The 26791-nt window shown below is 46.4% G+C and overlaps 1 protein-coding gene across 1 annotated transcript; it reads right to left on the reverse strand.

Annotated features, from left to right (window-relative positions):
* Window positions 1–264: 264 nt before the first annotated feature.
* LOC107545399 (alpha-protein kinase 2) lies at window positions 265–26779 on the reverse strand. The gene is made up of 8 exons (XM_087819123.1): window positions 26565–26779; window positions 25275–25402; window positions 25136–25171; window positions 20915–21189; window positions 19375–19463; window positions 16172–16389; window positions 11856–11904; window positions 265–2177 (listed from the first exon to the last, which is right to left on the reverse strand). Exons 1-8 carry the CDS (start codon window positions 26678–26680, stop codon window positions 1961–1963), a joined length of 1128 nt encoding a protein of 375 aa, XP_087675249.1. The 5' UTR covers window positions 26681–26779; the 3' UTR covers window positions 265–1960.
* Between the last annotated feature and the right edge of the window lie 12 nt (window positions 26780–26791).

Consider the following 26791-nt stretch of genomic DNA (forward strand, 5'->3'; position numbering starts at 1 on the left):
TTCTGTACCTTTCTATAATTTTTTAAATTTTTTAATCACTTGTGTTGATATTATTTTTATAATTACAAATTATTACTAAAAAAAAATACCCTAGTCTGTTGAGAGGGCACTGGTCACACTCATATATATATGAGTACAATGTATATTATATATGTATGTGTATATATAGGGCGGGGCAAAAGTAGGTTTACAGTTGTGAGTACACGAAACGCAGTTTATTCTTGTATTATTATTATTTATTAATTATTGTATTATTTTCCATATGAACAACTACATATATACTAATTCTAATCAAAATGTGCCCTGCACCTTTTTGCTAGTGTGGAACTTTCTAGAATTCCACTGCTACATACATCCGTAGGATCTTTATGGGGAAAGCAGGCTGCAGGCTGCCTCGTAGAAAAATGAGCATTTTGTAATTTATAGCCAGGGGAAATCATAAGAAAGGCTGGATGGAGGTGGCAGGTTTTCTGAAAATGTGAGATGTGACTAGCTAAAGTGTTTCCTCCTTCAAATCCCTTTTCAAAACAAAAATAAATCCCATCTGTGTTCTCTCTTTATCAAAACCTCGTGCCTGAGAAGAGTGTTTGAGAGCAGAAGTCAGGAGTCCTCCATGAAGCCCAGGCACCTTGAGAGAGGCTGGCTGTGTGGCCAGAGGCTAGCGCCTCACGGGGCAGGTTTCACAGGTCAGAGTCAAGAAGTAGCCGGGCTCTTCCTCCAGCAGACGGTTATCTGAACCTACACCTGGTCACTCCCCTCAGCACTTCAGGCCGCCTCCAACTGTGGTCTTCACACCCCCTCTAAGTGTGGCCCGTGGCCAGCGTGGAGTGTGTAGGAAATGTCACATCTCAGGCCTCGCCCCAGACCCACCAGAACCTGCACTGTCGCAAGGTCCCAGGTGATTCGTGGGCCCTTTCACCTTGAGAAGCATTGGTCATGCTGCTCAGAAGAGGCTACCCATTCTCCCAGGTACGATCGGGGAGTAGCTGAAACCATCTTAAAAAATAGCCAACTATCTGCAAAGGCTATATACTCTGGGGTACCGACTCCATGACACTGTGGAAAAAGCAAAACTATAGAGACAGTAAAAAGATCAGTGGCTGCCAGGGCTCTAGGGGAGGGATGAATAGGAGGAGCCTCGGGAATGATTTTTAGGGCAGTGAAATCATTCTGTAGGATGCTGTTATAGTAGATACGTGTCATTATAGGTGTGTAAAAACCCAGAGAGCGTGCAGCACAGCGACCCCTAATGTAAACTATGGACTTTCATTCATCAAAAAACACAGATGCAAATACTCTGTGCTCCAGTAAACTTAGTAGCAAGTTACTAAATTACTAATCCTAGGGGAATGTGAAATAGGGCACTAATTCTATAGAACAAGTGTCTGTGCTCGTATATGCATCTCATGCTTTTTGTTTAAATATGAATTTAATGAAACATTATAACTGGATGTGTGAATAATGATGGTAAATGTTTCAAAAAGCCGCCTCCCGCCACAACAGCACACTCGACAGGAGCGCGACAACTTGGCCTGACGAAGGAATTCACGTTTTCTGTTTACATAGCAGCTGGAAGTGTCTAGAAATTTCGAGGTTAGGAATGGGTGTGGGGAGGATTTGGGCTGTGGACAGACCCTGCCCAGCACCAAGTCCTGGACAATACAACCACGGGCAAATACACAAGTCGACACAGAACTCGAGGTTGACAGAAATGCTACGGGTATATACAAAGATGGACTGTCCTTGAGACCGACAACTGATTCAGTCTTTCCATAAGTCTGGTCACCAACCCAGCTCCAAAATCATTTCAACGTCGACGGCAGGTGACGGCTTTAGAAGCAGCTGTGAACAAGGATTGTCACGACACCCGCTGCAGGCTCTGAGCTCTCTCCTGGGCGTTTTCAAATGTCCACCCACACGCAGCTGTGCTGCGAGGCGGTGGCTTTAGTCCTACGAAATGCTAAGTCTTCTTTTCTGCTGGGGTCCCGGGTACCATCTTCTTCGCTGTCGTGGAGTTCGGTTGACTTTTACTTTTCATGATGCTTGGCTTCTTTTGTTTTTGGTTATTGTTTTGAAGCGATTTCAGCCCCAGCATTTTACAATACTTGTTACACTGGTGTAATGCTTTAAACTGATCAATGAAGGTCATGGGACAGTTGCCTTTAAATCCTTTGTACCTGTGAGTTTGGGTGAGAGGAAACACAGTTTTTGAAAACAGGACACTTCAGTTTCAAAAGAATCTTTGAAAGGAGAAACTAACGGTGCGTGGATATATATTTATTCCTACTTTAGGCAAGAATGGCCAAATGGTTGACACAACTGTTGATAGAAAAAACAAATCCTGTGGAATTAAGTAAAGGCAAAGAGCCATTGGTCAAGGCCTATGATTAATGCAAGTTGTCTAGGTACAGACAGGTGGAGGCTATTGCCCTTTCCTTTTCGTCATAGTGACTAGTGCCGGACCATCTTGGTAAATGTTAGAAGACCTCTTGATGATCTGAAAGCCACTTCATTCCACTCAGAGGTTCTGAAGAAAAAAATTCTAGAACTTTGGGGCCAGGCAAAATAATTTAGTTTAGAGCCTTCAATTTACCATTGAACGAATTTAGGAGGAGAGGTTGCGGGGCCAGCTGAAGAAAACAAAGCCAGCTGATGGGAGAGAAGATGAAAATGCAGCCCCGAGTCTTCCTCCTACAGAAGAGCTCTCTCCCGTGGCGCCCACCTGCTCCCCAGGAGGAGCAGAATCGGGGCCTCTGACTGGCAGGCTCTAGGAGGGGCCCTGGGGGCCTTCTGCCTGGGAGAAGTCTCAGGGGCTATTCCTTTGGGTTGGAACATTTAATACTCAAACTGGAAATGACTGTGTTTTCACATCCCAGTCATGGTAGGTTAGTGTCCTCCTTGAATGGACAAGACCCCCAGCCTGCAAGTCTCCCACCCACCCGCAAATGAACAAAATCCATCAAGAGAGCTGGTCGAAGGGTGGTTGAGGGGATGAAATGAGAAAATCCATACCAACCACCTAGATCAGTGCAAGATATGTGGTGTATGAGATTCAGTGACTGTTGACCATGTTGTTGTTATAATTACCAATATTATAGCTGGTGTAGCTGATGAGGGCTTCCTGTGGAAGGGATATTGAGGCTGAGACTGAAGGATGGGGTATCTGCCAGGTAAAGGGGAAGGGCAGGGGTGTGCCCTGCATAAATGACTGTCTACATAATTTGCAAGGCCCAGTGCAAAATGAAATCATGGGATCCTTGATAAAAATTATTAAGACTTTGCCCTGGCCGGTGTGATTAGAGCATCAAGTCATGCACTGAAGGGGCTCGAGTTTGATTCCAGGTCAAGGGCACATACCTGGGTTGCAGGTTCAATCCCCCGCCCAGGTCAGGAGGCAACCAATTCATGTGTGTCTATCACATTGATGTCTCTCTCTCTCTCTCTCCCTCCCTCACTTCTACTCTCTCTAAAAATCAATAGAAAAAAATGTCCTCAGGTAAGGATTAAAAATTATTATTTTTAAATTATTAAAACTTTCAAGACGACAACAGCAGAACATGCATTAAACAAAGTGCTTCTTAGCGTCAGGTGCTGTGTGGCTGCGTGGGTCAGACACCCATGGAACCAGCCCTGATGGCAGGGAGAGCTCTGGCCATCTCTGGTTAGTAGAGCCAAATACAAATGGGCAAAAAAGAAGTCTCAGATGCTGGATCTGAAGCGCGTATGATTCAAGAAATTAGCCTCCTTCGTTTGCTGGTAGAAACCATAAAGGTCAAGACACCTGGAATGAATGGGCTGGACTGTGAGCTTTCCCCTATGAAATGCAAGCTGGTTTTCATGCTATTAAGGGCATGAAAGGTTAAGGGCGTGAAGCCAAAGCATCAGCGAGCCGCCCCATCCTGACACGTGTGTTACAAATCCAGGCCTTTCCCTCCTCTCCCCGCTGCGAGGGGCCAGCTCTACCCCTGGGAGTCCACAGTCCATCTTCTTGTAAAAAACGACTCTGTTTTTAAAAGCCAAGCTCCCTCATAGAAGGAAAAAGTCAGACCAAGACAGGAGTTAAATCTAGCAGGGTAGAAAAAAATTGCCACCAACTGTCATCTTTATGTCTCTATCTCCTCCTGCAGGAGGGCGCGGGAGAGGTGGAACCGGCAGCCTGCCCGCATTTCCCCGGTGCCCCGCACGCACTGGTGGATGCGAGGCTCCCGGGCCTGCGTTCGTCGGGCACAGGCGTGGCGGAAAGCCTAATCCCGTCCTGCTCCTGGGCAGAGGCCTTGCTTGCCTCACCTCCATGCCTGAGCTCCTCAGACAAACTAGGGAGAGCACAGTCAGGGGCGGCCCCCTGATTAAGCACATTGGAAACAAGTCGAGGCCAACATCTAGCGTCTGCAAAGAGAAGTCCCTAATTCACACTGTGACCACCCAGAAAATTCACCAGTGGCTTCCTGTGCACTGCCCGGCAGCCGAGCGTGTGACGCCAGGTGACGGTGGGTCCTCATACAATGGTTCCCGCCCTCCGCGGTGGAAAAGGCTGAGTTTGGAACAAGCAGCGGGGCCTCTGGGCAGCCCAGCAGGGTCTGCCCTCTTGAGTAGCCCCAGGAGCCCCAACCTTCCCCCAGGAATCTGGCTCCTTTTCCTCCGCATTTCTTCTTTCTCTAGGGTCCTCACAGAAAGCCAGAGTAAGGCAGCAGGGATTGGGACAGATGTGACCACAGAAGGCCAAGCAGAGGCATGGTAAGGCCCTAGAGTGAAGGCAGCTTTGCATAGTTAGGAGGCCCTTTCTCGGCCCCTGGTGCCCTTCAGGTCCCGGCTCAGGTGCATTTCTGTGGAGCCCTCCTGAGCCTCTCCGCACCAACTTGGCTCTCCAACCTCTCCCCTGCATCCACCGCTCACATCTTCCCGGCACAGACTGTGGTCTCTCCCAGGACACTACTTCATGCCCCAAACACATGTCCAGGGAAGGCTTTTCAAAAAAAGGGAACAAATGAATGGATCCCAGCTCCATCCTCAGAGCTCCCTCACCTTGGCCCAGGGGGTCTCCAGACCACATTTCTGAGCTGCTCTTTCTCAGTCTAAGTTTGGACTCTCAGCTTGACCTCTCATGCAGTATTGGACTTCCCTCCCCTCGCTCTCTCGGGTGTGTGCGTGTCAGTCACCGACAGAATTAAACGTCTTTCTCCTTTCTCAGTTCGGTCCCCTTCTCAGCCTGGCTTCTGCTTCGACCTCTGTTCTCCCAAACTCACAGCCATCATCGTTGCCTAGGAATAAAACAGGGCAGCAACCTCTGTGCTTCTAGAGCAAATAATCCGGAATTCACTTACACCAAGCTCTGGCGTAGCACTGAGCAGTGGGATGTACAGGTTCCCTCGACCTTGGCCCACCTGCATGCCACGTGTGCCACCTATCGCCCTCAGGATTGGAGGCCCCCACAGATGTGAAGCATAGTGACAACTCTGTAGCGTGATCCCCATTATGGACACTTGCCATTTTGTTCTTGTTGGGTGGATGTAACGGGTTGGATAGTGTCCCCTCCGAAAGGCATGTCCTTCCCAGAACCTCAGAAGGTGGCCTTATTTGGAAATGGTGTCACTGCAGATGTAATTAAGATGAGGTCATGCTGGAGTAGAGTGGGTTCTTCATCCAGTATTGCTGGTGACTATGTCAGAACAGAAGAGATGCAGACACACAGGGAGAACACCTCCTGGCGAGGGAGGCGCGACTGGAGCAATGCGTCACCAAGCCAGGGACACCGAGGATTGGCAGCAACGTCTGGAAGCTGGGAGAAGGTGTGGAACACGTTCTCCCTCACAGCCTCCAGATGGAGCCAGCCCTACTCACACCTTGCTTTCGATGTCGGACTTTAGACTTCCAAAATGGTCAAATAACAAATTTCTGTTGTTTTAAGCCCCCCAGCTTGTGCTAATTTGCTATGGCAGCCCTTAGAAGCTAATACAACGGAACAAAGAATCTTATACTTGAGAACTTTTCCACACATTTCCATTTTTAGAAACTTCAGCTCTGTAGGATTTTACTAACTGGAATTCTTTGTCCTTAATCTCAACTTAGCATAATTTTCTAGCCCCTCACATCCTCAAGCACCGTCTCCAGAAATGGAGCAATAAATCTCTTCCACTGAGCATCGCCCAATGGAATCTTTTCCTAAATATCTTTCTTGTTGGATGGGAGGGGGGCATACAAGCTGCCCAGGGATCTTGTTAAACGACTGGTGTGCATTCAGCAGGTCTGGGGGGGGGGTGTCTGCACATCTGCAGGTCTAACAAGCTCTGATGCCACGTGGGCAGCAAGGAGGCACACTGCGGTGTGAATGACCTCAGACCAGCCCTATTTGATCTGGAAACATCTTTATATTGAAACTGGAACCAGGTATATCTTTTCTTCTCGAAATTTGTGTCATAGGGCATCGTAAAATCGCACTGTAATGTTGCACTTCAGGGGGAGTAGGAAGCTATTTCCACCATCCTGCCCTCACTTGACACGGATTTCTTCAGTGCAGGCACAGCTCACTTTATTGCGCTTCGTGGGTGTTGCATTTTTTACAAACTGAAGGCAAGACCTCTCACCAGCAGAAAGATGGTGCCGGCTGCATTGCGGGGGTCTGGCCCGGAGCCCACGGTGTCTCCGAGGTGAGCCTGGACTCGATATGTGCTGAAACGGTGCTAGGCTCGTTACTTGCTTAAAAACCATCCATCTTTCTTTCCTAACATCTTGGTCATGGATGAGCCTTTCAGACTCAGACAAAAATCGCCAGTTGAGAGCATGGCCAGCATCTCTCCCAGCTTATCACAGCTTCCGTGCAATTCATGGTTTCCAAACACACCCGGGCAGGGCGGGGTGGGAGGCGGGGGCCGAGCAAAGCTGTGTTGAAGATTGAAATTCTTGTCTGGCTTCATAAAGGGCTCATTTAAAGAAAACTAAGAGAGGCAAGAAAAACCTAAAGAGAAGTCCCACATTTGGTAACCCTTTAGAAGCAAGCCAGAAACTATTTATCACCCAAGGTTTCATTTGATATCTTTTCTAAAGAAAGTTTCAATTTGTAGGGAATGGCTACAAAGACGTGGAATTGAAATAAACCCCTGGTGCGGTCCGTGTGCGTGTGTGCGTGTGCATGAGCAAGCATGTGTGTGTGTGCGTGTAAGATAAAGCCAGGGCTTGACTGAATGTGGAAGTTTACTTTAATCTTTCCTCCTTTGCATGGTTGCAGGACTACAGCGGGGCACATTGATGCCTGTTGAGCCTGCTTTCTCCAGCCACTGTCCTCCCCACGCATCTGCCTTGATATCTGGGTCCTTATCACCTCGCGTGTGCCCCTCCATAGGGAATGAGCCATTCGTGATCCTGTCCAGTATTCTCCTGAATTTGGTTTCCATGCCGCACATGCTTATGCCTCATGATCCTTTGTTCCAAAGGTAGAAAGGCGAGATGCTGGCTGGGGCCACACCGAGGGGTGTCCTTTGTGGGTGATTCAGACCAATCCTATTTTGATTCATTGCTTATTTACTGGGAAGACACCTGCTCAGGGTACATCTCTTTGTTGCACTTCAATCAGCAGCATGAAATGGGCTTTTGGAGGAAAACTGAAGAGGGTAAAAGTGTTGGCTCTGATGCCCCCTGGTGGTTAAATCACAATCTTGCCGCCTCTCCAGAAACCTGGCTCCAGGCTGGGGGGGGAGGGGTTGGCAGGGCCCACTGGGACACATGCAGGTCTGTTCCCCTGCAGGCACCATTACACTGGTTTGGGCTGGGTTAGGTTACATTTCCAAATCCCCAGTAACAGAATTAGGCATTTTTCCTTCTTCCCTCAGAGAGTTCTAAATGGCGGAGCAATTTCAAATCAGAAATATGTCCAACAGTGAATATGTTGTTGGGTCTGCCTAGGAAATGGATTATTAGATGTTGAAACAATTCTATTTGCCAAACTTTGCAACTTGACGTTTTTGTACTTAACACTGCCAAAGGATTATGGGTACTGAGGTACAAGTGATGTGCTTCCAGACATATTCATATTGCTGGCTCCCAGGAGAAATATGACATACTCCTGTTTTAAGGATCATACTACCAGGTAAAGTTGCACTAAAACGAATAAATCATGACAGGTCCCTATTTTATTTTATGAGATGATAAATAACTATTTACCCTCACAATAGCACCACACTCTCTGATTTCACTAAACAAGAGAACAAGACAAGTCGAGTTTATGGGGGTGTCCAGACTGAGGCACAGGGAATATTTTCTTTGAATTACCCAGTGGCCTCCTTCCTGCAAAAGATCCTGACCGCTGCTGGCCAAAAAAGGGTGGGCCTTAAATTTGAGAGGATTTTTTTCTTTCTGTTTTAAATAATTCAGAATATTAATTATTATCACTATTAATTATTATTAAAGTAAGTCATATTTGCCTCCTCATTGCTTCCCCTGTCCATGCCTCAAGATTTTTCTAATGCGGTTAAAAGACCGTATGGACTGCTGCCTACATGGAGCACTGCTTCTTAGGACTGCGAGCACTCCCCAGGCTCCCGCAGCACATGCAACTCGCCCCTTCCAGTGCACCTTAGTGGGTGCACTAAGCACCTGAGGGTGTTTGCTAAGAATAAAGAGAATGCGCTTCATTGATGATCAGTCATCAGTCTTCTCTCCTGCTCTCTGGAAGCCCACTGCGAGGCTCTCTAACCTTTTCTTCCCCCACTCGCGACTGTTTCCCTCCGGACCTCTCTCTGCCTGTCTGCAAGCTGCCTCTGAACCTGAACCTTTGCCAAGCCTCTCATTCTTTGAGCTCCACTTTGCAGCCTGGGCTTCCACTGGAGTTTCTCTGACTGAGGTTCGCCTCCAAACATTGAGGATCTGCCCTTTTCCTTGGTGCCTTACTTCATGCGGTGCCCTGCTCCTGCACCTCCTGCTCTTCACTGGGGAAGCAAGAAGGTTGGACATGGTTGCTGGTTTTCAGTCCAGAGCAGAAGGGTTCCCAGGGGCCTTCAAAGAGATCCCACAACCACCCTTTGCACTCCGATTGGAGGTTCCTCTTCTTTCCATTTTTTTAAACTGGGCTTCCCAGAAATGTTTCTTTTTGGGGGGAAATGTGGCTTAAAATGAAAAGTTTAAAATGAAATAAACAGGATGATCTAATATCCGTCCCAAAGCTCTCAGACTCTTCGGAATGCCCTTCTCTCCCACCTCCTGACGCGCCTTGGGAGGGAAGGCGGTAAGTAACACTTTGTAGACAACATTTTGCACTGGGCTCCAGCCATCAGTTCTTCTAATGGGTCTTGGGCAGCTATCCCAGGCCAGACAAGTCCCATTAAAGCTGAGAACAAAACCAAGGGATTGGATTTCTTTTTAAATTAGGAGAAAAATATGATCTAGGTTCCTGGAAGCAGTTAAGATGCTTTTAAAAGATGTCTTAAATAATAACGCTCTTAAGCTCGTCTTAGTTTTTGAAACTTCTTGGGCAAGTTTCTGCTTTGTTTTGGTAGAAAGTGGTTCTAAATATTGGTATGAAATTTGACTACTCTGGTGTCAGGCTGAGGCATGGAGGGGAAAGAAAACCAATATTTATCAAGTACATACTGAGCTTCAGGGACTAGATGTAGATTAACTGGGGGAATCCTCGAGAGAGGCCCCTGGGTCCCCATTCTGTAGATCGGTGGCTGCGAGAACTTAAGTCACGTGCCCACATAGCTGGTGAGACAAGAACCCAGCATTCAGACCAGGCCTGGATGATGCCTGGATTCACAGTGTTCTGCAGAGAATGTGGTATCTGTAAGGACAGCTTTACTCGGGAAAGCCTTCCGGGGTCCAGAGAAATCTCTTCACAAAAAGGGCACTATCTCATTTATTTTCTAAATGACTAACTAGATGGGATGCTGGGCCAGCAGGCATCAATGGTCCCATCCTGGGCAAACCAGGTTGCCCAGTCACCCTTTCCATCACACAGGCCAGACAAATCCTTATGACACCAACAAGCAAGGCTGCCACTCAGAGAATCAGAAGTAAGTGGCAGTACCAAAATTTTAACCCAAGTCTCTCTCTAAAACCCCTCTTCCCCCTGCTACATCATACCTTCTCTTGACACGCTGTCTTCCCGAGCCCAAAGCCATGACCAAATTCCCTGACTCGTAATATTTAGGACACTGGTCAGCACTGGGGATGGAGATAGTTCCAACATAAAATTTTATTATCCTGAGCAGTTTTTCAGAAGAAAAACAGCCAGACCACATCTTGGTTCTAAGACCAAATCAGTCACTGTGTAGTCAGTGAGAACTGCGTAACTCGGGCTTATTGATGTGGATGTTACGAGGAAGAGTGGCCCCCTGTGCACTTCCCCCCCAATCCCTCTACTTTTCTCTGTTCTGTATTAAGGTTGGAAATTCGTTTACTTGTTGAAGCATTGCTGATGCCGATGAGCTGAAATAGCCAGAGAGCTCACGTGGATAAGTGGTTACCAGCTCGGGAGAGAAAGCTGTATTAACCACACGGTTTTGTTTTATGTTATTCTGATGCTTTGGCATCTGGGGCCTGGCTGGCCCTGGACACTGCCCCTCCCTGGGCTGGCCAGTCCCTAGAGAGAGTAAATGATTGGCCTTCTAGAATGACTTTCCTATGCAAACTAGCCAATCGGGAGCTCCTCCTCAATTGGGGTTTCACACTGTCTCCCCAAGGCAGGTACCAGACAACTAGGGACAGCCCCTACGCCCCAGAGCCCACTGAAAATGTTCAAACCAGACAAGATAAGCCGGCTCGCCCATTCCTTCCCACAGAAACCACAATAAGGGGTCTTGCCCACATTTCCCCCTGACTCCTGCCCCCTGACAGATGCTGGTGCCTCGCCTCTGGGCCCCCGCCCCCACCGTGGCACGGCATGGCCCCTCCTCTGGGGAACTGTGAGTAATAACTATCTTTTCAACGGCGAGCATCTCCTGATCCGTTGGCCTCACGGTGCCTGAACAATAATAACCCCTACATTTTAAAACAGAAGCCATCCCTTCTGAAAGCCATTTGCCCCCTACTTCTTCCTCCTTATAAACGGTGTTAGTTCCTGAAAACGGCAGCAGTGGGCAAGGCCACGGTACCTCCAACCCAGAACTCTGTTTTCAGCAAGAACCACAAAGGGCCTGCCTTCTCCCCGGCCCTGGGAAAGCAAGGCAGCCACGAGCAGGCCCAGTTTGCTAGGGCTCCCCCAGTGAACTGCAGCACTGCCATCTGGGCACACTCCACGCAAGCAAAGGAAACAAAACCATCGACACCAAGCCAGGTAACTAATCACAGCCCTTGCAGAGCCGTTTGCTCCTGTTATCATCACCATGGAAATCTGGGAGCTGCCTAAAGGACTTCTGGAGGAAAACTGCGGGGGGAGGGGAGGGAATACATAAAAATATGCAAACCAAATTTAATGCATTCAACTGGCATATGTATATATATATATAGAGAGAGGGAGAGATACTGATATATATCAGTAAATATATATATATTTTGCTGATGCTTCTAATAGTAAAGACATTAAATGTAGAAAAATGGAACATTCGTAGTTAAAAGAAATCCCAGTATTGCTGGCATTTCCCCATGGCATTCTTGTTAGTAATTAGTCTCAAAACGCCTTTGCAGAGTTCTTGTTTGTTTCCAAGTTAGGACACAAATGTGTTTCCCTGGAAGGACAAAGTCCATAAATGTTTTATGTAAGCGAGAGAAACGAACTGAATTCATCCCAAGAACACTTGTCACCACAAAAAATTAGGACAAAAAATCTGCTTCGCCCGCATCGGTCGAACGGTGTCTGCCTGGGAGGTGTTCGGGAGCCTAGAGTGGAATGATAAGATGCACTCGATTTTTTTTTTTCTTCTACTCACCCTTTAGCCAATGTTGCTATGCCAACGTCGGTTAACTTCATTCCTACACCTACAGGAAGGGCGAGCAAAGACAGAATTTGTGTTACACGGGCTGCTCAGAAAGGATGGGAGAAGGGGAGGTAGTGACAGCCCTTCCTGCAGAAACACGCGCTCTCCTGGCCCATCAGCAGAGGCCTCTTTCTCTCAAGGCTCAGAGCCTTTCAGACATGCACCCAGCTTTGTGGGACCTCGACAGGGAAAGCAAGCCTCTGACACGGCAGTTCAAGGGAGTCCGCCTCTCTAGGGTGGTGGCTTTGGGCACCTGATCCAACTCGGCGGACCTCTCCAATCTCACCATTGCGGCCGCTACTAGCCTCTGATGGTGCAGACACACCCCACCAGTCTGGCCCGGGCAGCCGGACCCTGGGCCTGAGTCTCGTCCTATCTGAGCCAGGCTGGGACGGCTGTACCCTCCACAAGCAGCAGGTGACCTGCTCACAGGGGAGCCTGGCAGCACAGATACCAGTCTGGGCTGTGGATGAAGGAACCAGCATCCTGCCAAAGCCAATCTCATGTAAGCACTGTTTTCCTAGGCTCAGGAAAGGAACCCTAAAGGGTTAAGGCTCTGATTCAGCAGAGTCCCCCCGGAGCTGGGCAGAAATCCAGGCCGTGCTGCTATTCGGGCCGGCTCAGCAGCCAGAAGCAACGAGCCCTGCCTCTCTGCAGCACACCTGTGGGCTGAATCAGACACGGCACTTTGGGTGAGCCAGGGAGCATTTTAAAAGCCCCTTTCACAGTCGGCAATCAATCCATCTCGTTCTTTTAAAGCTGCTAACGACTAGGACATATGTAGAATGCTGCATATAGCTTTTATTACAGGGACGTGCTTAAAAAAACTAAATAAATAAAAATAAGACACCAAATTGCAAAAGCCCTCTTTGGATACCTCATTTTGTGAAAAGTTATAGTGAAAAATCACAGCTCTAAGTTGCATAGAAGTCCAATTTTAAATGCCTTTCGGCCCTGGCCGGTAGCTCAGTTGGTTAGAGCATCGTACTGATACGCCAAAGCTGTGGGTTTGATCCCTGGTCAGGGCACATACAAGAAACAACCCATGAATGCATAAATAAGTGGAACAACAAATCCATTTCTCTCTCTCTCTCTCTCCCCCCTCCCTCTTTCTCAAAATCAATCAATCAATAATTTTTTAAAAGTCGTTTGGCAAAAGTTGCTTGAACTTGTGAATTGCTTTTTCTTGCTTCTCACAGTTACCAGCTATCACTTACAGTTTAGAAAAACAGAATATGATTTTTAAAAGGAAATGGCCCTCTCTGGGTTTAATAATTTGCCAGCAATTCAACCAAGGTTATGAAAGTTCTCTATAGGATCGTTTAAACTTTAGTGTGTAGCTATTAAACTGTGTTGAGGATAACAGTCATCTCCAGTTTGTCTCTGATGAAGGAAAGGAGTAGGCAGCAATGTGAGTGTGTTCTCCGGAATTTGAGTCCTTGGGTCTTCTGGTGACAGTTTCTTAGGAACCCTGGGGGGTCTCACTAGTGTGCAGAGCCTAGGACCAGATCCCAGGTTCAGCTTTCCCTCCTCAAACCTGCAGGACCCACCACAATCCTATCAACAAGCAAATACAACCAGGGAGGGGATAACTTTTAAGAGTCTGAGAAGGTAATGGTTGAGTTTAGGTTTGTTTATTTCGCGCTAATTCCAGTGTCTCAGTAAATTTAAAAAATACGGATATTGTTTAGAGACTGGATGTACTATCTTGTGCCATAAAAATGAGGGCAATAAAAAGACTTTTCCCAGCAGCAGCAGAGGGTAAATAAACGCCGTTGTGAAACAGCACATTAAACCGCACACCTCATTTACGGAGAGAGGTAATAGTCCACTAGCGCTGTTTACTGTGCCTGGAAACGAAACTAGCTGTGCATGAAGCTCCAGGGTGTTGCTTTTCAGCACAAGAACTGTATCTACTGCAAAATGAACTCTGAAGAAGAGATGCGGGGCTTCAATGGCTGCACAGCAGCGTCTAATTAGAATAGATGGCTGTCTGCTGAGACCACACTTGTGCCGGGGAGTCTCTTAAAGCTAGCGGGGATGGCTGCCTTCAATTTGCAGGTCAGCCCCATCTGCAAGACTGTAATGTTGTACTTCCCAGCTGGACTTCGAGCAGTCCCTCACAGGAGCCTTTGACTTCAGGAGACACTTGGAAATCTCTTGTCAGATTGTAAATCTGTGGGTTAGTGCAAAGAGCTTGGTTTTTGGAGTCAGAAATCTCAATGAGTTTGAGTCTTGGAGCCCTCTGCTTATTAGCTGAGTGACAGCAGGCAATTAAATCATTGCCTCTGGGCCTCTGTTTTCTCATCTGTAAAATGGGGAATCGTAATATCTTCTTCACAGAGTTATTTTGAAAATTAAACAAAAATAACAGGAGGAAATGAGTGCATACAAAAACGAGTGAAACCCAAGGAAGGTCTGTCGTCTAGTTAATCAGGCTGTGCCAACGGCAGTCTCCTGGCTCTGATCATGCACGACAGTTATGTAAGATGTTAGCATTAGGCAAAGCTGGATGAAGGGTGCACGGGGACCTCTCTGTGCATTTTTGCAACTTGTGTCTATGGTTATTCCAAAATAAACACTTTTTTTAAAAAAAATAGGGAACATTTGCTTCACTAAATGTTTTGCCATCACATTTAATCTTCACAACAACCCTCTGTGAAAAGTACTGAGGCACAGAGAGGGGAGTAACTTGCCCAAGGCTGACAGCGAGCAAGTGGAGGAACAGGGGATAGAAGCCAGGGGCAGCCCTGCTTTTCACCACCATGCTAGTGCTAGATCTTAGGGTCCTGGCACAGAGCGATGTCTGATACTTAGCAGGCATATAATTATAGTTCAGATTTTCTTTAGCATGATTATTTGGAAAGGAAAGAATAGGAAACCCCTGTGGCAGAGCTATATTGGTGCCCCACCCATTGCCCTCACACTAACCACTTCCGTGCCACACCAGCGTTGCTTTGCCTGAGAACTTTCTCTGATCACAGGAGCCTGCTGTGCTCAGTTAGGCTTGCCCATGTGCAGGTGCAGCCTCTCGCTGGGAGCTAAAGGGGCTCACTCCCTGGGTGCCAGGATCCTGAGGCGTGTGTTCTGCACAGGCTGCCAGAGCTCCCTGAGGAGGCATGAGCTCAGGTGCCCACTGTGGTGACTGGCTGTATTATAAGGTCCCCTACTGGCTGCCTTCCCTTTCCCTGTCACACTTCCCCTCTTTCCTACCAGTGTTTACTGGGATCCCCTCCCAAATATTTGTACTTGAATATTTGTGTGCAGTGAAAGATTAACCTGGGCCAAATAAAGATTCACTCCTCATTCAACTCCAAGGAGTAATTTCTAAGCCCTCGGAATGTCCTGCCTGGTGACAGTAGCTTTGTCTACTTGGGACCTTGGGCCACGTGGTATCACCTTGACCTCTGGAGAGACTAGAGACCAAGGTCAATTTCACAGGCAGGCAGGTAGCCTACGTGATGGACACCCAATAAAAACTCTGAACACCAAGCCTCATGTGAGCTCCCCTCGTTGGCAGCTCTCCGTGCACGTTGCTCCATCGCGGCTGGGGAAGCAGCACCATCACCTGGCTCCACCAGGAGAGGACAACTGGGGGCTGCGGCCTGGTCTCTCCTGGACTCTGCCCTACCACCCCTTCCCTTTGTGGTTTAAGTCTATGTCCTTTGGCTGTCATGAACTGTAACCATGAGTATAACGGCTTTTCTGAGCTCTGTGAGTCCTTCCAGCAAATTAATGAACCTGATGGTGGTCTCGGGGACCCCCAACCTGCAACTTGTCTCAGGGCTGCTTCTGTAGGAAAACTAATTATGACACCCCCGCTTCATACAACAAGTGCATTTCTAAAAATGTGTGTAGAAATTTAAAACAGGCTTTAAATTCATCAGGGGAGCCTGAAATCTAAAGTAACTATGGAAGATCCTTTTGCCTACTAAAAATGATTACATCTAAATTTAACTTTTGGCACATCCCGATTTTCATATATACTTCTGAATCTGTGCCTGTTGAGGATATAACAATAAAGTCAACCTTTGATTGTCTGTTGTAATGGGAAAGCATTATAAATTATTAAAATGTACTGTATGAGTCCATTTGCCTGGTCAATTCAGGTTCCTTGTCACACCTTGTTTCTGATGAGACCTTAGTAGCACCTTCTGCTGGTGAAGGTGCTTAAAGGCACCCAGCCAACCTCTCCTTCTTCCCTCCTCACCCGCAAGGACACCCGGGCCCACAGCATCCCCGGGGCCCAATCAAGCTGCTTTCCTCACCCTGCATGTCTGTGACCAGGAGGCAGCCACCTGTTTTCTGGTACACCCAGTGCTGGAAGGTGCAACACTTCTGACCGGCCTCCGATTCTCTTCTCAGGAAGTTGATTTCCTTTCCATCCCTGATGGAATACTTCACAAATTCTCCAATCAGCTCCTCCTCCACTGTTGCATATGGGATGTTGTTCTCAGGCCGATGGATAAGAAAAATGGGAATGATCCTGGGAGGGGAGGGAACAATGGCACACGTCATGTCCTCAGATGGGAGCAAAAACCCTGAGGGCATTCTATCCTCACCTGGAGCAGCGGGGAGCTGCAGAATGGACCCCGGCTCCATTACATTTAGATAGAAGCCCCCCATAGTTATCAGCCAATGAGTAAAAGGATGGGTTTCTGTTTTCATTTGTCTCTGGAGTTGGTCAGAAACACCTCCTGGAAATGAAGTTTAATTGCTCAGGTACAAGTGAATGTCTCATTATAGTCATATCTCAATGACCCATTGGTCACGTGACTATAATCCATCTATCCATCCACCATCTATGCAACCTGCCATCCTTCCTGCTGTCCTTCCTTCCTTCCTTCCTTCCTTCCTTCCTTCCTTCCTTCCACCCAGTCCACAAATCAACAAATAGCCATTCAGTGGCTTCTAGGTGTCAGACATTCTTCCAGACTCTATTCCAGAAAACAGCAGTAAAGAAAACAGGCTCTGCTCTCATGGATCTTACCTTTAAATGGAGACAGACAGTAAACAAGTAAATATATATTGCTACATGCTATGAGAAAAAATAAAGCAGTGGAGAGGAGCTAGGAGGTCCGGAGTGGGGGAGGGGTTCCTGTTTAATTTGGGGGGGTGGTCAGAGAAGGCCTTGCTAATAAAGGACATTTGAGCAGAGACCTGCAGGAAGTGGGGTGGAGGGGCATGAGGATATCCATGGAAAGAAACTTCCAGGTAGAAGGAACAACAGATGGAAAAGGCTCTGGGGCCGGAGCATTCCTGATGTTCAAAGAATAGTGAGGGGCCCTTGTGGCTGCAGCAAGGGGAGGGAGTGAGGCAGAGGAGCGAGGGCAGGGAGGGAATGGAAGCCAGGCATTGGGGGGTCTGGTTCGCCACTTGAAAAACTGCCCTTTGTGCTGAGTTGGACAAGAAGCCATTGAAGGGAATGGGGAAAGGAGTGACTTGATCAAACTTCTGCGTCACAGGGATCACTCTGCCACTCTGTGTGGAACAGCCTGTGCGGGGACAAGGGCAACAGGGAGGCCAGAGAGGCGGCTCCGCAGCAGTGTCGGCGGCTGGAAGGAGATGATCAGACCCTGAACGCGCCGTCCAGCCCTGACCATCTGGCGCACCGCTCTAGACGATCACTTCATACCTGCTAACCGCCCACGCCTCCTCCCCCGGCCTCACTCTCAGCCGATGGCCTTGTTTCCTGTTCCGTTGTGAAAACTCAGCGAGAGCAGAACATCTCGGGCTGCCGTCCCACACGTTCCCATCTCCCGAGGGCTGTGCCCATGTCCTCCGCCGTGCCCCCCTTCCTGGGCGCGAACCCCTTTTGCTTCTGCTTGAACCATCTCTCCCGCCGGTGCCTGGACCCCACCCTCTCTCTAATGCTCCAGGATATTGCTCCGGCAGTTTTCCCCTCTACAGCATCATTCTCAATGATGGCAACAGGCTGCAGTCTCTCTACAAAGCACGTAGACCCCGCAGTCCACTTCAACTGCTGACTCGGAGCCTACATCAAAGCTCAAATCGCTGGTAGACTCACTCTCTCCAACCTCTCCCCTCCCTTTCTCTCTTGAGCCCACTCGAAGAGGCTTTGCCCCTAAAGAAGCTTCGGTCAGTGGCGCCGTGAGCACCGTGTTGCTGAGCCTTGCCCTCCTCTTACTTGCTCTCAGTGGCACTTGACACAGTTGATCTCATTTCTTTTTGAAACACCTTCCCACGGCTTCCAGAAACTCACTTCTTGGTTTCCCTACTTCTTCCGTCTCCTTTGCTGGCTCCTCATGTCTCCCCAGCCTTGCGGCTCGAGCACGCCCTGAATAGCTCTCCTCTCTCACCCGCTGCTCGCTGCAGGAGAAACTATGTGGACAGCGGGGTCCACAGGCCGTTGCCTATGAGCCACATCCAGTCCGATGTCTTTTTGCGTCCAGCCCACAGGCTAAGAATGATTTTTACAGGTGAACATTTGCCATCGAAGTGGTCACAGAGAACTCTGAACCCCAATTAAGCAAAATGTTACTTAAAAGAAAGAATTCCATGCTTCTCATTAGTAAACCTATATATCAAAAATTATATTCAATTATTATTATTATATTTTTAAAATTCATCAGTAAGGATTTGTTATGTAAGTGTCTACATAATAGCCTTGATTTTTGCCTCTTGATTACAAAGCCCCAGATAGTTACTATCTGGCCCTTTTCAGAAAAAGTTTGCCAATCCCTGGTCTCAAATTTTGGGTTCTGCTGGTTACTGTCTCCTTACTCTTTATTTCCTCTCTCTGCCCCAAAGCCAAAAACATGTTCTTGTCTCCCCATCCTTTAAAACAACCATCACCACCTTCCTTTGTAAGGACTTTGCCCCCCATATACTATCACCCTCCAAGTGTTCACAGATTCTCCCATGGTAAGGAGGGAAAGGGATCTTAGATATTGAAATGTCTGAATCCATCTTCAGATCAGCGGTGTATTTATTGGGGTGCCAAATGTGCTTGGGTGAATAAATAGTCAGTGAATGGATAAAAGTAATCAGTTTAATTTATCTCTGTAGGATTCCAGGAAGTGGGCATTATGTTCCTATAATACTGATCACCCAATTCACTCTTTCCAAACACAGCACCATAATTTGTTTTCATCATAGGACTAATTGTTGTGTAATATTCTCATGTTCTCTTATATTTGCTTTTTGCTTAGACAGTATAATATTCATGAGAGTAGACATCTTTTCTATTTAACATGATAGATACATTTATTGAATTCATCCATCCATCCACCCACACATACATTTATTTAAAGGATATTTACCAAGTATCTTTCTGTAAGCCTCTGGTGACCCAATAAAGAACAGGATACCATCCATGGGTGCCCTCACAGCTTACAGACAGAGAAACCATTGAAATGCTTATCCTACTGGTCCTTCTCACTCGCTCATCCCCCCCCCCCAAGTCCCCAACAAGTCAGAGGTGGAAAAACAAGAAAGGGAACACACTTACTCTGGCACTTCTCCGAAGCCTTCCAGGGGCTGCGCTTCAGCAGCGTAGATCTTGGCATAGTATCTGGCAGTATTTTGAACATAGCATTCCTGTATCACCCAAACACATGGGAAATCCAAGTGAGTAGAGGAAATTCAGAGAGTTGTTTGGTAAAGCTAATCCGTTTCCTAATGTAGGTCAAACCAGTGGATTCCCAAGCCCATCCCCTGGTTGGGGGCACAGAAGCAACAATTATTGAAACCTAGAGCTGGCCATGTGCAGAGGAGCTGAGACCTGAAGGAAGGACCAGGTGAAGGTCAAATGGTCTCTGGGGCCAGGTACCCCTGAATTATAAAATTTGTAGAACTGCATAGCTGAGGTTCAACCCTGAGCTCAGAGGACTGGCCCTGCGGCAGGATATCAGATAAAGCTTGGGGTTTGCTGGGTGGTTTCCCATGAGCTCCCCTATTTGAGGTTCTTCTTCAAAGCTGTAATTGGAGTTGTAAATAGGGAGCACCTTAACAAGGTTGTTGGTGTAGGAAAAGCAAATTGGATTCTGCTTTTCACTCTGTAAGGCATTTCCGAGTGGGAGTCTGGATGCTGGGACAATTTCTGTGACTGGGCCAGAGGATAGTTAAGATGGAAGGAATGCTCAGTGAAAGAAAAGAAAAAAGAAGGGTGGATTTGGAGGGGAATGAAACACAATTGGCAAAGTCCTGTCCCCACAGAGGAGTGGCTGCCCTCATGAGCACCAAGCACCACATGACACATCCATGTCTTTGAGAATCATAGATGGTTAGTGCTTGACAGCACCCAAGAGGTTCATCTAAGTCTAATCTATTCATTTTGTAGGTAAAAAATTTTAAAGGGCACCTAGTTTGTAAAAGAACTAGACCCAGTGCTCCCAGAGCAAACTTGGCCAGTGCAGGTATCAAGAGTGAAATACACGGACCAAGGTGGGAGGGGAAGGCAAGGAAAGAAGCTAATGCTCTCCCCCTCTCCCCTCTTGCCTCAGGAGACCTGTGACTCATCAGCATAGAGAGGTGGGGACTTAATTAGAGACGCTCTCCCTTCGTAGCTTATGGCTGACATTGAACCAAACTCAGGAAGGCAGGAAACAGGACAAACGCTTCTGTCCTGTCCTTCTAAGTATATCCCACCTCACTCCTCCTCCATCAAAAACAAAACACTCTGGGAACTACTCCTGATTTTAGCTGCCTTTGGGGATCTTGGCATCCAGTGTAGCTTAGGACCCCCACTTTCCATATCACCCTCTGTCCAAGTAGATTCAAACCCTCGGGGACCTCATGGGGCTTCCCAGGAAATGATCTCAGCCCAGGTCAGAACTGGTGAGATGCCTCCAAACATACACTGAGTCGCAACTGTCTGGCACAAGGCCAAGAAATACTCCCAGGAACTGAGACGGGATTCCCAGCCACCCTATCACCATGCCCCAAAGGGAGGAAAACACCCTCTCGGAGACACTCCCATCAACTCTGAGTCTGATGATCACGGGTCCTTCTCTTACCTCAGGTGACACCATCGGGGCAGGAGGACCCACCTGGGCAGCGAGGTTGTAGTTCCTCTGGACAAGCTCATCGTTGTTCCTGGTCCCGTAGGCCACGGCATTGTGCACCTTGAGCACGCAGGCGTGGCCGGGCTGGAAGACGGGCGTGAGGCCCCGCATGACCTTGCTGCGGAAGGCTTTTCGGTGGACGCCTTCCCCGAAGTGCAGCTCCTCTGTGGCGATCTGACCTCGCAGGCAGCCCCCGAAGTAGCTGTCCTGGAGGAAGTCTTCTCTGAAGATAAGCTGGCTGAATTCGATCTCTTCACATCCTAAAACGTAGCTCAAATTTAGTTGTATACCACATCCTTCTCAGCGGCCCATGTCCCCATCTTATCTGTGAGCTATGCCTCTGTTGGGAGTTACGTTCCCCTTCTAGGTTCTACAGGTCACCCTTGTCACTCTCCCTATGTGGGAACATTGATTAACCAAGGAGCAGGATTGAGGGATATCTGAAGATCAGTGTAAGGCCCAGTGGATCAGATAAGAAGCGGGAAAGATCCGTTGGAATAAAGTTGGGGAGACCAGGAAAAGAATTGTACACAGATCTGGAAAATATAAGCAGAACCATGAGAGGTAATTAAAGGTAAATTGAAAAGACAGGTGAAGTGTAGAAGAGGGGGGACCAATAATAACATCTGGCAGACTGATGTTTCTCAACCTTTTTTTCACCCTTTTCAGATTTTTTTCCTAATTTCCCCCATAAAATTTTAATGCCTCAGATGTACTACATGTCTACTTATGTATATCTGTGTTTTATACACACACCAAAAAAGTTTTCTTGCCTCCCCAAGAACCAGTTTTGCCCTCTTGGGGGTGAAAGTGCCTTCTGAGAATGCCTGTGGCAGCTATTAGAAATAGGTAGGCAAAAACTGAAACAAAACAAAACAAGTAAAAAGAACTGCCTTTGGGGAGAAATTGATTTTTGATTTATTTGTAAAAAGAAAAGTAGAAATGCCCAGCCAGTGTGGCTCAGTGGTTGAGTGTTGACCAATGAACCTGGAGGTCACAGGTCGATTCCCAGTCAGGGCACATGCCCAGGTTTCAGGCTCAGTCCCCAGCAGGGAGCATCCAGGAGGCAGCCCATCAGTGATTCTCTCTCATCATTGATGTTTCTATCTCTCTCTCTCCCTCTCCCTTCCTCCCTCTGAAATCAATAAAAACATACTTTTTTTAAAAAAGTAGAATTACTTTTTTGTTTTCTAGCAGCTGTTTCAGAGTTGATTCTGCACATGGTTCAGCTGACAATAAATTCAATCAGAATGTTCCATTTCAACCTAGAAGTGACTATGACAGACTTCTGATTGGCTAAGAGAAGAAAGTGGGGGGGTTTGCAATGAAATAAGATTGTTCAGATTTTTTAAAATGCCTTCCACTCCTCAAAGTCAATGAAAACTGTCATCATTCTGAATGTTTAAACAAAGGCATCATGGGTTGTGTGAAAATCTCAATTCACAGTTCTATTTAGAATATCTAGAGAAATATTTTTCTCTTGTTAAAAGAGATTTACAAATCATACTTTTTAAGAGCAGTCTATGACCAACGCTGTTATAATTATAAGGAAGCTGAAACTATTCTTAAGAGTGTATTTACTACATGGTGTTTCCTTCAAAATCCCAAAATTTCTAAAATTCAATTATTCTTAAAAGTAAGAAGTTAGTGAGCTTTATGCTTAAAAGTCATCAAACTTAATATTCCAGACCATATGCTTAGAAATAACAAGGAATATTTTTTGCACAGTACTTTATATGGTATTAACAATCCAGTCTATAATTTTCAACCAACACATCTACTTAACAAAGATTTTAAAAATTTAAAAATAAAAAAATCTTAGGAGTTTTCTTTGAAAGTCCTGTGCACTATCATTAAGTTGCGCTAGTTTGTGTTTTATTTGGACCATCATTTGTTTTGGGCTTTCCTGTATGCTTAGTTTTATTGATTTTTTCTTTTTTCTTTCCTTTTTTTGTTAATCTTCATTCAAGGATATTTTTTTCCAAGAATTTTTAGAGAGAGTGGGAGGGAAGGGGGGAGAGAGAGAGGAGAGAGAGAGAGAGAAACATTGATGTGAGAGAGACATCGATTGGTTGCTTCCTGCACACACCCAGGCCAGGGCTGGGGATTGAACCTGCAACCCTTTGGTGTATGGGCCAATGCTCTAACCACTGAGAAACACTGGCCAGGGTTGATTTTTTTTTTTAGAGATTGGAAAGGGGAGAGAGAGAGAAACATTGATGTGGGGATACAAGCCTGGTATATGCCCTTACCGGGAATCAAACCCACCATTTTTTGGTGTACAGGACAATGCTCCAACCAACTGAGACACACCAGCCAGGGCATCCCATGAACTTAGTTTTATTAGTTTATTAATTAGAGTCCAACTTGTGTTATTTGTTCTTCTTCCTCCCAGTCCAGCCTTATGAGTCACTGGAACTGGGAGAAGCTGGGAGAAGGTGACGTCATCAGGGTCTAGACCCAAGCCCTTCAGGTCAGAGTCAGAGGGCTACAACAGGGGCACCATTTCCCCTAGGTGGCCAATAGCTTATCCCCACTGGGGTCTCACTCCTGACTGGTAAAAACCTTGAGAAATGAGTTTCTGCAAACCTAAATTGATAAGATCATAGCAAGTATCTGGGGTGGGACAGCTAAGAAATGCTAAGAAGCTGATGAAACAACAACCCTTCTTCTAAAGGTCGTTCTGTTTTCTGAAAGATCAGAAGGAAGGGCATTTTTTTGCGTATTTTGATGCTTGGAGAGATAGGAGCAGAAGTAGGGGAAGGATTTAAAATTAGATCACAAGTACAGTCCACAGTAAAGACAGGGAGTTGGCATTTGAGTGGGTTTGCAAAGAGTTGGTATCTAAATTTGCTGTTTTGGGTAAACATCACAATATTTGCTAGAGCATTTGGAAGTCGAGATCCCAGCTCCTTGTCTTTCATGTCCTGAATGCTACTGTATCTTGATTGCCTTTACTGTCTTGTTTTCACAAAGATTTCAGGTATTCACTTTACAAATCAGCACATGAGGCAAATCTTTAAGGTGCAAAATCAAGCCCAGTAGGCCTGGCTCAGCGGTTGAGCGTCGACCTAGGATCCAGGTGATCGGGGTTCGATTTCCGGTCAGGGCACATGCCCGGGTTGTGGGCTGCAGCTGATCAATGACTCTCTCATCATTAATGTTTCTATCTCTCTCTCTCTCCCTCTCCTTTCCTCTCTCTGAAATCAATAAAGATATATTTAAAAAAAAAAAAAGATGCAAAATCAATTTCATGATCAGAGTTTTATTCGTATTTCTCCTAAGAGTGACCAAGGGTCTACACTGCTACACTGTGCCCAGAGCCTTGGAAGCATGGGGTGAGGGGGACCGAGAAATGTGATGGCCTGACTCCCTCCAGCCTCTGAGAGCTGACTGTGGGCATCTCTTTCCAGCTCCAGTTCTCCTGATGTCACATTGTCGGTTAAAAATTGGACATGGTGAGATTATTTATACCACAAAAATTGGAAAACTATATAATTCAGCTCCCCTGCCCCTCAAGTCATGTTGTTAAAAATTTACCAGCACACCACTAGGTGGGGTGGGCATGTGTGTGGGAACGGGTAATTTTCCCTAAAAGGAATTACACGGCAAGCATGGACTCCACTAAACTGTACTCAGTGGGTGGCCCAGGGGCAGCGTGAGCGTTTGGGAGCAGCTGGTGGGCCGTTGCTACACCAGGTGTGCAGGAGTGCCAAAGGAGAGCCCTGAAACCAATCTTTCACTTTCATTACGATGCAAATGAATGGAGTCCTCCTAGACACCTGGCTCTCTTTGGGAATCTGCTCAGCTAGTCAAAGGGAAAGTAAATTGAAGAAACAAAATGTGTCACATAAGTGCCAGAGGCTGAACAACCCCATGCAGATGGCTGAACATTAGTCTGATGCTTCAAGGGAAAACTGAACTCCAAAGTCCCCCTCCACATGTTTCCGGCAACCACCCACTATAGTGTGATCTCTTTAATAACTGATACACTTCTGGATATTCCTGGCCTAGAGAACTTACAATAGGCCTTTCAATCAGGTTGAAATGGCTTGTGAGTTTTCATTCATCCCTCAGTCATTCCTAAGCTCTCTCTTATTTGGTTAGAAGAGTCCATAGGAATATTCCTTCTACCATCGACTCCAGGAGCTATTTCATGCCTTATGGTGAGCCCAGTCCCCTGACATCCCACTCAGGTTAGCTTACCTTTACTATCCTTGTGACTGGCAAGTTGTTTGAGAACTGGAAGAAGATACAGAACAGAATGCCTTCAGTACAACGAACACTCTTAACTGGTAGGGGCTAGTGGTTCTCATTTATTTGAAACTGAAAAGCTGAGGTTTACCTTCAGTGGTGAGGTTAAATTCAGCAGTCACTTTTCCGTAACTATTCTTGATGCAGCAGTAATAGAGGCCCTGGTCCTTCTGACTGGCTTGAACGATCACCAAGGACACAATGGAGGTGTCTCCTGCGCTGAAGTGGGGCACATGAACATTGGCACGTGTCATCATTCTGAAGTTGCATTTTCTAATACACTTAAGGCAAAAGGAACTAATGTCCCTCAGATCTAGTGTTTTCAGCCAATGAGCTGGTTAAAGGACAAGATCGTGATAAACTGTTTAAATCAATTCTTTATCTGTAGGGGATGATCAGTCCAATTTTGTTTTAACACTCTCACTCCCATATGCAATATTAATACACATAAGCATTTGGGAGGGTCGACTGTCATTAATAAAGCAAAGAACTAGAACTGTGAATTCTGGGGGCTGATCAGAACTTCGGATCAGAATTCACCTTAGTTATGTTACTAATCCAGGTGACTTGTGCTTGAAGGAAACCCAAAAACTTCAAACCCACATATAAACCTAGACTCAGTATGGGCAAGAAAAACTAGAGATCATGATGATGATGATGATAATGATGATGATGATGATAGCTAATGTATACTGAGCACTTGGTATGTACCAGGCATCTATTTCATGTAATCCTTAGAACAATCTAATGTTGGCTGGGTGGATGGACGGATGGATGGATGGTATTCACTAGGGGAATACACTATTTAAAAGAGCTCTCATCCGTCCTAGGGGTAGATGCTTATCACCCTCAACAGCGGCTATTTTCTGCGACTACATGGATTGCCTTTTCCTTCTGATTCACTTTATTTGATCTTTGTCAGGTCAATGGAAATTTGTGAAACAGAAAGCACAGCAAAATTCACAGACATACAGAAGACAGCTCTTAAATCTTGGGGTCACAGAACCTCAGACTAGAAGACGATTTGACGTGTTCCCCTAAATGTAATGAAAATGTTATGATTTTAAAAATTAAAATTTAAAAATGTAATTTGAAAGATTTTAAACCACATTTTTAAACACAATGAAAGGTTTCATGATTTCCTAAGGCCACAAGAACTCGATGGTGGCAGAGCCAGGGCAAGAACCCACCACATTTTTCCTGTTCGGACACCTGTCTTCCATTACTTACTCCTCTTGGATACTTTGGGTGTGGAATTTCTACTCAAATCTCCCTTTTCACTTCCTCTGATGTATTATTTTGTTATTTTATTGTTTTATTTTAGGACTATGTTGTGAAATAAGCAACAACTATGGAAAGTATCCAGGAGCAAATACCGCACCTTCTCTGCACTTGGGCTATTGACTTTGAATCTTTTGTCCACCAGATGGTAGAATCTTCATGAATTTCTGCAAACTGGCAGCTCAATCTTACATTTCCAGAGTGGTCAGGGAACATCTCGGCTTGGATCTTTTTCAGTAACACCGGAGCTAGAAATGAGAGATTGGCAGGTCAGTGTTCTTATAAAAGTTGCAAAGAGCTTTACAGTGGGCAAAAGACTTTCCCATC

Source organism: Miniopterus natalensis, chromosome 7, assembly GCF_054644295.1.
Source record: "Miniopterus natalensis isolate mMinNat1 chromosome 7, mMinNat1.hap1, whole genome shotgun sequence".
NCBI lineage: Eukaryota > Metazoa > Chordata > Mammalia > Chiroptera > Miniopteridae > Miniopterus > Miniopterus natalensis.

Coding starts and splice junctions, on each gene's coding strand:
- LOC107545399 (XM_087819123.1), bottom strand. CDS start 26,680: ATGTTCCCTGACCACTCTGGAAATGTAAGATTGAGCTGCCAGTTTGCA. Junction 25,172..25,274: donor ATTTAACCTCACCACTGAAG/GTAAACCTCAGC, acceptor ATCTTCTTCCAG/TTCTCAAACAACTTGCCAGT. Junction 21,190..25,135: donor CAGTCACAAGGATAGTAAAG/GTAAGCTAACCT, acceptor GCTACGTTTTAG/GATGTGAAGAGATCGAATTC.